The sequence below is a fragment of the Sinocyclocheilus grahami genome, unplaced genomic scaffold, assembly GCF_001515645.1.
Source record: "Sinocyclocheilus grahami isolate Dianchi unplaced genomic scaffold, SAMN03320097.WGS_v1.1 scaffold1149.1, whole genome shotgun sequence".
Classification (NCBI taxonomy): domain Eukaryota; kingdom Metazoa; phylum Chordata; class Actinopteri; order Cypriniformes; family Cyprinidae; genus Sinocyclocheilus; species Sinocyclocheilus grahami.
This window is the reverse complement of record NW_015506328.1, coordinates 8691-18690: the sequence shown is the minus strand read 5'-3', so window position 1 is coordinate 18690 and position 10000 is coordinate 8691. Positions and strand designations below refer to the sequence as shown.

At 42.6% G+C, this 10000-nt stretch overlaps 1 protein-coding gene across 2 annotated transcripts in view; it reads right to left on the bottom strand.

Annotated features, from left to right (window-relative positions):
* Positions 1–1095: 1095 nt before the first annotated feature.
* The window catches only part of LOC107567349 (serine/threonine-protein phosphatase 2A 56 kDa regulatory subunit gamma isoform-like), a 9695-nt gene continuing 790 nt past the window's right edge, over positions 1096–10000 (bottom strand). Inside the window, exons 2-14 of one of the 2 annotated variants that reach the window (XM_016253016.1) lie at positions 7100–7299; positions 6095–6205; positions 5158–5250; positions 4943–5073; positions 4775–4834; positions 4591–4699; positions 4458–4511; positions 4207–4377; positions 3659–3786; positions 3430–3531; positions 3290–3362; positions 2997–3113; positions 1096–2063 (exon numbers count right to left, since the gene is read on the bottom strand). In XM_016253016.1, coding sequence (XP_016108502.1) covers positions 1929–2063; positions 2997–3113; positions 3290–3362; positions 3430–3531; positions 3659–3786; positions 4207–4377; positions 4458–4511; positions 4591–4699; positions 4775–4834; positions 4943–5073; positions 5158–5250; positions 6095–6205; positions 7100–7299 — 1484 coding nt within the window. In that variant the 3' untranslated portion in view covers positions 1096–1928. The remainder of the gene's footprint in view (positions 2064–2996; positions 3114–3289; positions 3363–3429; positions 3532–3658; positions 3787–4206; positions 4378–4457; positions 4512–4590; positions 4700–4774; positions 4835–4942; positions 5074–5157; positions 5251–6094; positions 6206–7099; positions 7300–10000) is intronic. The other variant, XM_016253017.1, reaches the window with a different exon arrangement.

The following is a 10000-nucleotide window of genomic DNA, read 5'->3' as shown; positions in this document are numbered from 1 at the left end:
TCTGTGTGAGTGCGTTTGGAAAAGAAGCTGAGACAAAATGATTTTATCCGTCAACATTTATATACTCACATACTCTATGAATTATTATAGGTGAAAAGAAGAGGATAAAATGCAGCGATTAAACATACAGGAGTTCAAACAACGGTACAGAAATGCCTAAGCATGCAACTGATTTTCACACACACACACACACACACACACACTCACTCACTCTCACACTCACACACACACACACACACACACTCTCACACTCACTCACTCACTCTCTCTCTCTCACACACACACTCACTAACTCTCTCACACTCGCACACACACACACTCACTCTCTCACTCACACACACACTCACTAACTCTCTCACACTCGCACACACACACACACTCACTAACTCTCTCACATTCGCACACACACACACTCACTCTCTCACTCACACACACACACACTAACTCTCTCACACTCGCACACACACACACACTCACTAACTCTCTCACATTCGCACACACACACACTCACTCTCTCACTCACACACACACCACACACACACACACTCTCTCACACACACACACACTCACATATGCTCACACACACACACATTCACTCTCACACACACACACACACACACACACACCCACTCTCTCACTCACACACACCCTCACTAACTCTCTCACACTCGCACACACACACACACTCACTAACTCTCTCACATTCGCACACACACACACTCACTCTCTCACTCACACACACACACACACTCTCTCACTCTCACACTCGCACACACACACACTCACTCTCTCACTCACACACACACTCACTCACTCACTCTCTCTCTCACACACACACACACACTCACTAACTCTCTCACATTCGCACACACACACACTCACTCTCTCACTCACACACACACTCACTCACTCACTCTCTCTCTCACACACACACACACACTCACTAACTCTCTCACATTCGCACACACACACACTCACTCTCTCACTCACACACACACTCACTCACTCACTCTCTCTCTCACACACACACACACACTCACTAACTCTCTCACATTCGCACACACACACACTCACTCTCTCACTCACACACACACACACACTCACACACTCTCTCACACACACTCTCACACACACACTCTCACACACACACACACAGAGTAGAGTTTTCAAGTTTTCAGGAAGTGCTTCTTAGGTAGTTCAATAAAACAACAGGAAAACATCCAGATGGAAATGAACAATCGAAGCGTCGGCGTCACACCGCTGCGTTTGGATCTGGATTCATCCGAAGGGACCGAAGGCTCTCATCAGAATCGCCGTCACAGCCGCTGAAAGGCACTGAGATCCTTCTGGACGTGTTTGAGAGTCACAGTCCGTACGGCTGGAGTCTGGAGATCAGAAGAGCTTGCTAACGGATCCCAGAGCTCTGCTGTAACAGCCGTGCCGGGTGAATTGGTCCGGGAATGTTTGTGAGATTCAGCCGTCGCACACGACACTGATCTGATCGAGAACCAGTAAACCAGCACAATGAGCGGAAGATTCTGCCAGAGAAACAAAGGTCAACTAAACGGTCAGAGTTCATCATGGCACAGAAGTGAACTAACTAAAGTCATCAGATCTGAGCGACACACAGAGAGAACACGTGACAGACGTGCTTTAGTCTGAAACACCACATTAGCTGAAGCAATAAACACACAAATAAAACTCTGGAAGCTAATCAACATGACAGTATTGGCACTGGCAACCGTCCCTGAAAATAAACAAATCTGAAACGCTAAGAAAGCTTTCCGCTTGCGCTGGAGAGTTTCAGCTTCGAGTGTCTTCTCATCCACGCAGCGGCGAGCCGGCCGGACCGATGGTGAGGTACGAACCACAGGAAGAGAGTCGAGAAAACACCAGAGAAACGACAACCTGAGTGTGAGCGGCGTGAGCTAGCGGCTGTCGTGGTTGGTCAGCGTGTCTTCGGCGTGCCGGTGCGTCTCCAAGGCTTTCGTGGTGTACGAGTCCTGAGGAAGATCCGATTTACGTCTGACAAGCGGCCGCTCCTTCCTCTGCTCCCTCGCCATCTGCACACACACACACACACACACACACAGAGACACAGACAGACAGACACACACACACACACAGAGAAACTATCAAAACAATTGCATTGAACACACCTGTCTGAGTGCCAAAAATATTATTTTTCCAAAGTTTGTGTGCCTGAAACTCAAGACGCATTAAAAATATCTCAGCATGATATTAGATTCTGGTTCTTAACAACCTTTTCTTTTGTAATTGTCATTTTTAAGGCCCTGTATGGTTCAGTGCCACAGATATTGGGGTCTCAGTGTCCATGTGCAGATTGATGAATTTAGCCCATTTTCGATGGTCGACAAGCAAATGTGGTCACTTTGCATGATGATGGTACTAATTGTATTTTTGGCACTGAATGCAAAGTGACCCACATTCGGTTTCATTCCAACAATCTGCACCAATATCTCTGGAGCTGAACTCTGTAGGGCATTAAAAATTAACAAACCTAAAGAAATGTTTAGGAACTAACATCTAAAAGTACAGTATATTAAGATCATCTTTAATATTTCTCAAGTTACAGACATGGGGAAAAAAAGAGTTTTTGGAAGGCTTTGGGGGGGGAAAAAAAACGTGAAAAGTTTCAGTATTAGTTTATGAATTCATCTTTCCAGAGTAATTTCCCCCCGTGTAATTTAGCTCTAAATCTCAGGTGATAATTGTTGTTTTTACCTCTCTCCACAAAATACGTAAATATTCATCCACAGCATTTTAAGTAAAAAAAGGTAAAAAAAGAGGTGAAGCACATGAATCGATTGATTCTCTAGTGGCCCATATGGAAAGGATTTCAAACTCATAACCACAAACGCTGTTGTTTAGTTGGGGATTTAGAAGAAACGTGGATCGTCCTTTTCCATACGAGCGTCTCTGCCACACCTGATGAGGATGAGGATGATGAAGCTCTGTTCAGTTCTCTGAATTACCTGAAGGGCTCTGGCCTGCACTGTCTTTTTTAACATCTGAACATCTTCTATAAAGGGACCATCAGTCTCCATTTCTACAGGACTGTTTAGTCCAGACGGATCAACACACAAAACGTACTAGTGGAAAAGAAAGTAACAGAAACAGAAACATGAGCGTTACAGAGAGTCGTCAGCAGCGACGGAAGAAACAGAGCGAAGCAGACGGACGTCAGCAGAAACGTGAGGTCACTTCAGAGCGTGAATCAGGTCATGTGACTGACAGGAAGTGGAGATTCGGGTCGAGAGAAACTCACCTGCGGGTTTGACTTGGCCAGACTCTCGATCTTCATCCAGGCCTCCTCTCGCTCCTTCAGCTTGGCCTTCTCTCTGGAAGCAGAAGCGTCAGTGTTTTCGTCTCACGTGAGACGATGGCTGTGTTTGTGTCTCAACTCACTTGTTCTTCTCGGCTCTGAACTGTTGTGTGCAGTCGTCAAACAGCTTCTGGTTCATCTCCATGAAGAGCTTCAGTGCGTTATAGATCAAGCCGTGAATGGTCCTGCAGTCATTTCACAAACACAGAGAAGAGAGATGACGAGTCATGCATTCAGACCGAACAAAACAGCGTTTAGTATGTTTATGCTAGCGAGTAAAGCGTGACGCTGGATCCAAACGGCATTCCATACTTGTTCCAGTGGCTCTTGGAGTTGCGGTAAAGCGCGGGGAACATGATGGGTAAGATCCTGGCTGCGTTGTCGCTGATGAGACTCATGATGTACTCGTTATTCCAGTAATAAAGCGCTCTCTCCGCCACCTGTCAGAAGCACACGTCACGTCTAATTTATTTCTATAGCGCTTTTCCCAACAATTTTTGTAATCTGATTACACAATCCAGCCAGAAGCTGTGTTAGAGATGGGCTTCTGGCTTGTCAGCATGCATCATACAGTTTGTATATTTTTCCCCAAGAATCTCAGCTCTGTTCTTTCCCCTACAATATTCTACATGAATTTTATTCACACATTTCTGGATTACAGTGTGTTTTTATTAAGTGTTTGCATGTCCAGAATTGCTTGCTGGTTCTGTTTGTTGTTGGACGAGGAACTAAATAAAACATTTCAGTACTTTACATCGCATGCATGTAATACGCAGGAGACAAAGAAGGAACCGTGAAGCTTTAGGAGCCCTGACTGACATCTAAACCAGACTAACATCGGTCTTCTCCGCTGGGCTCACCTGGAAGTGCGGACTGGACACACACTTGGCCAGCTGACGGAAGAGCGGCTCCATGACCTTCACGAACTCGGACGGCTCGATCACGTCCAGGATCTCCTCCAGCTCGTTGAGGAACATCACCTCCTTCGGACTGTGAGTCTTGGGCCAGTACTTGAGAAGAGCCACGACCACCTGCACACCGCCAGCAAAGCCTCATGGGTCGCATCAATCCCTTAATGCATTAAATGCTGTCTGAGAGTCTGACGTCTTACCGGTTCAGTGAGCGTGCTGTCCTTCTCCAGGAACTGAACCACACAATACGCCAGCTGGAGCGAGACGAGACGCGGTTAGTGACGCTCGTCAGTGTGAGTTAACGATGTTTAATGAGCTTGGCGTGTGACTGACCTGCGGGTGATAGACGCTCAGAGACTTCACTTTATGCAGCGGCAGCAAAACCTTCAGCAGGAAGATCTTGTGCTCCTCTTTTAATGGCAAAGCAAAGCCGTTGATGATGCTGTCGGACAGAAGAAACACCGCTGTCAGAAATCAGAAGATTTCCCAGCATGCACTGGGAGAGAGCATGTTTTACCTGCCCAGGATCTCCAGGAACTCAGCGATTCCGTTGTGATGCTCCGTCTCGTAAATAAACCTACAAACACACACAAACTGACGTTTACATCCAAACCAAGCTAAGACTGAATTATCACATCATTAACACTCAGAAACGACAAGAATGAGGCATGAAGGCACTGCTCACCTGTAAAATATGTTATTAATTTGCTTTCTAATGTAAGCGCGCAGCCCGAGGAACTTTCCATATATTCGGTGCAGGGTGGTTTTCAGGAAATCTCTCTCTCGTGGATCTTCACTGTCAAACAACTCCAGAAGCTGAAATTCAGTTCAGAAACAGCGCTTCACACGTCTGAACTAATACTGAAACTTCAGCTTATTTATACTGAAATATCTGCATACCTGCATCACAAATTTCTGGTCGATGTATTTCTTGGCAATATTCGGCTGAAAGTCGGGCGACTCGAGAAACCGCAGGAAAAACTCGTACACCAGCTTTGAGAAACAGAAAGATGCTGTGATGAGCAACAGGTCAAACTCTGGTGACGTTATTTATTCAGATGTGCAGCGCTGTATTAGTTCTGGACCTGCAGTTACACGCTCACTCATCTTATCATGATCTGAGATTCAGCTGAAAACATTCTGTGCATCATTTGGTTTCTGTGGCACTGATCTTCTATAGCTGTTGTGGCTGAAGACACCACTGGTCAAACGTTTGCAATAATGAGCGGTTGTGCTGCTGAATATTTCAACTGTGATATATTTTATTTTTCAGGATTCACAGATGAACAAAGTTCAAAAGAACAGCATTTATTTGAAACAAAAATCTATTTAATGTATTTACTGGCACTTTTCATCAATTTAATGCGTCCTTGAAGAATAAAAGTATCAATACATTTTTTTAAAATCTTATTTACCCAAACTTTTGAATGGTAGTGTATCTCGGTTTCCACAGAAATATTCTGCAGCTCAACTGTGTTCAACATTGATAATAATCAGAAATGTTTCTGGAGCAGCAGATCAGCATATTATACTGATTTCTGAAGATCATGTGACACTGAAGACTGGAGGAATGATGCTGAAAATACAGCTGCGCATCACAGAAATACATTACACTTTAACAGAGATTCACATAGAAAACAGCTGCTTTAGATTGTAATAATATTTCACTATTTTCTCAGCTTTTTTGATCAAATAAATGCAGCCTCTGTGAGCACAACAGATAAAGCCGTTATAAAATCGTAATTATCCCAAACGTTTGTCCGGTAGTGTAAGTCTCATCAGTGGTTATGTAGTGGACAGAAGCGGTCAGATACGCTGTGAATGATGTACAGTACACCTGCAGATGAGGCCAGGCTGCTTCCAGAGTGGGTTCATCCTCCTCCGGGTCGAACTCTGCTCCCGTCGGGTTCGATGTAGGCGGCAGACCCCTGAACATGTTCACAGTGAACTGCAACACAAACACAAGCATTACACATCACAATACTGCAGTTCTGATTTACATAACATAGGATAGCACAATATTTGGCTGAGATACAACTATTTGAAAATCTGGAATCTGAGGGTGCGAAAAAATCTAAATATTGAGAAAATCATCTTTAAAGTTGTTCAAATGAAGTTCTTAGCAATGCATATTACCAATCAAACATTAAGTTTTTATATATTTACGGTAGGAGATTTACAAAATATCTTCATGGAACATGATCTTTACTTAATATCCTAATGATTTTTGGCATAAAAGAGAAATGTATAATTGTGACCCATACAATGTATTGTTGGCTATTGCTACAAATATCCCCCAGCGACTTAACACTGCTTTTGTGCTGCAGGGACACATATTACACAAACTGAGAGTCACAGATTAGCACAAAATGCTGAAAATCGGCCAGGAATTTCTTATAAATCGACTGTAAATCAAACTGTTATTATGAACTCATGCACATCTACAGCAAACAATCGACGGCCACACTAGCACAACAATAACTCTATCAGCATTGGTGCAGCTTTGATGATGTGAGAGACGGACGTGAAAGCTGCCGATCGTTCGGTCACACGTGTAGCTGATCTGATCAAAAGAGCACATGATCAAACAGAACGTCTCTTTTTTAGATCTGTACATCATGGTTTTGGGGAAGCGAGAGCTTGTGTTTCAGCTGAATCTCCAGCGTGATAATGCTTCTTCAGTGCTGTAAATAGAAAAGCATGTGAAGTGAGTGTCAGTAAAGCCCAAGACCGCGGCTGACTCCGTGTGGGAAACAGAAGCATCTTTGAGCTCGGAGATCAAACGAGCGGCTCCGATGAGAGCGAGGGCCGCCGCGGGCCCCTGAGAGCCGGCCTGACTCACCATGTGCACCACCTCCGGGTAAATGGGCTCCGTGATGACACTGCGATTGTGGTTGATGTACTCCACCATCTCGCTCAGCGCCGCCCGCTTCACCTCCTTCCATTTCAGGTCGCTGAGCGGATCGGACAGAAAGTCGAACAGAACGCAGCACTGACGCAGCTTCTGGATGAAGAGCTTCTCCTGCTCGGCCGGAGCCACATCTGGAAGCACAAGAGGAGCAGAGACCGAGTCAGACGATTAGAAACACTCCAGCTTTACTACTGCACAATCACACAGTGTTGGGGGGGAATGCATTACAAGTAACGCGAGAAACGTAATCAGATTACTTTTTTCAAGTAACTAGTAACGCAATTTACAAGAGAATATCGGAGTTACTTTTTTTTCCCCAATTTATTGATTGACAGCTCTGGTGTTGCCATGGTGACAGAAATCAGAAGATGTTACTGTAGCTCTAAAATAAATATGAATATGCATTAATTCATCTCACTCACACGCACAAAAACCACAGATTCAGTATTCCTCAAAATGAATAAAAATAATGCAACTCAGAAAATGATGCAAACCTGCAATAATTAAATGTTAAACAACACAAATATGCTTTATGTATTTAATCCCATTCTATTAGCTTCTGAGCTTCGATGATGCAGTTCAAGCGTACTAATCAGCACAAATTACTCTAGACGAACATTTGTGTCTTTTTTATTGCTGAAGTGTTGAAATTTCTTCTTCTGTATTCTACTGTACTTTCCCTTCAGCCCGAGGCTCATTCATTTCACTTTTGGTGTGAAAGGCTTTTATATTCGCCAAAAATATAACTTAATTTATTTTAGAAACAAACAAGCAAGCCCTATCCAGATTTCCCCAATTTATTGATTGACAGCTCTGGTGTTGCCATGGTGACAGAAATCAGAAGATGTTACTGTAGCTCTAAAATAAATATGAATATGCATTAATTCATCTCACTCACACGCACAAAAACCACACAGCTTCAGTATTCCTCAAAATGAATAAAAATAATGCAACTCAGAAAATGATGCAAACCTGCAATAATTAAATGTTAAACAACACAAATATGCTTTATGTATTTAATCCCATTCTATTAGCTTCTGAGCTTCGATGATGCAGTTCAAGCGTACTAATCAGCACAAATTACTCTAGACGAACATTTGTGTCTTTTTTATTGCTGAAGTGTTGAAATTTCTTCTTCTGTATTCTACTGTACTTTCCCTTCAGCCCGAGGCTCATTCATTTCACTTTTGGTGTGAAAGGCTTTTATATTCGCCAAAAATATAACTTAATTTATTTTAGAAACAAACAAGCAAGCCCTATCCAGATTTAAAAAGTAACGTGTAACATTACTTTCCATAAAAAGTAACTAAGTACCGTAATTAGTTACCTTTTTATGGAGTAACGCAATATTGTAATGCATTACTTTTAAAAGTAACTCCCCAGCACTGCTGTCAGTGCATGTGAACATTATAAAAGCATAAACAGCCTCATTTTTGTGATCACTTTGCATATTTTTCTTCATTTAATTCAACAGCGCCCGGTGAAAACATGTTAATTTAACTGTGCTGAACTCAGCTGGATCATGATTTTGACACCGTTATTGGACTGAACTGAATAATGACACTATTGTCTTCTGCAGAGCTGCTTTAAATAGCGGAAGATGAACTTTTACTGAACTGGATTGATTTGAATAAAAACGCTGAACTGCAGAATCTGAATTTGTCTCCATAGGTGAGTTCATAATTGATTCTGTTTATTTCTGTGAAGCTGCTTTGGCACAGCGCTGTATAAAGCACTATAGAAGTAAATGTGGTATATGAAACAGCTACATGTATAACTGAGCACTAATCAGACTAATCGCAGCACATCAGCTTTACTAACAACACAGAGTAAAGTGAAAAAGGGCTTTCTGTTAGAAACAAACACACATTCGGTTTTATTGACGTCACTGAGGCTCACTTCTCTTCACAACCTGATATTCTTTATCAAAGTTAAGACTCTGCCACGCCCCCCTAAAACGGCTCGTTCTAACACGCCCCCACATATCTACCTCACTACGTGCAAATATTAGCATAATGCGCCCAAATGTGCACGCAAAGAAAGAAGGCGTGGTTTCAGTAACCGCAGTTAGTGTTGAAGCAGCATGTCAGGGAGACGCTGTGTGTTTCTAGACGAAAGCAAAAGCACTTTATTTGGCCAAGCTGGTAATAGGAGTGTAAAATTAATTTTAAAACTTGCACTGGTTCAAACTAGGCTGCTGTACTGTATATGAATGATTTATGTTGTAGTATTTCAGACATGGCTTTTAACGGTGAGACTTTTTTGTGATCAGGTGCTTAAAATTAAATAAAAATTGGGATTTCTTTCAAATATAAAGAAATCTCTGTTATCGTATCAGTGCAGCCCTATACACAATGATCAGTTTCAGGCATTAAATAACCAAAACGAATCCTGATATTGAGCACAAACCTCCGTGATGAGCTAACACTTCAACATCCACGTGTTTCGTCCTTCACTCTCGTTTAATTAAATCAAACTAATCAAGCTTCTGGACTCACATTAGTGTGTTTGTACGGTTTGACATTTAAAGTTCACCTTAACTATCACTAACATTAACCTAACCATAACCAACCCTTCCCTAACTCTAACCTAACAATAAACCCTTGCAGTTAAACGACAAAAGCTCTTTGATTGCTTCTATTGTCCTCATTTGTAAGTTGCTTTGGATAAAAGTGTCTGCTAAATGACTAAATGTAAAAGCTATTATTAATATTACTATTATTACACACACACACACACACACACACACAGAACCACACACACACTCCTCACACACAGAACCACACACACACACACACACACACACACCCCCACACACCCCCCCCCCAACAA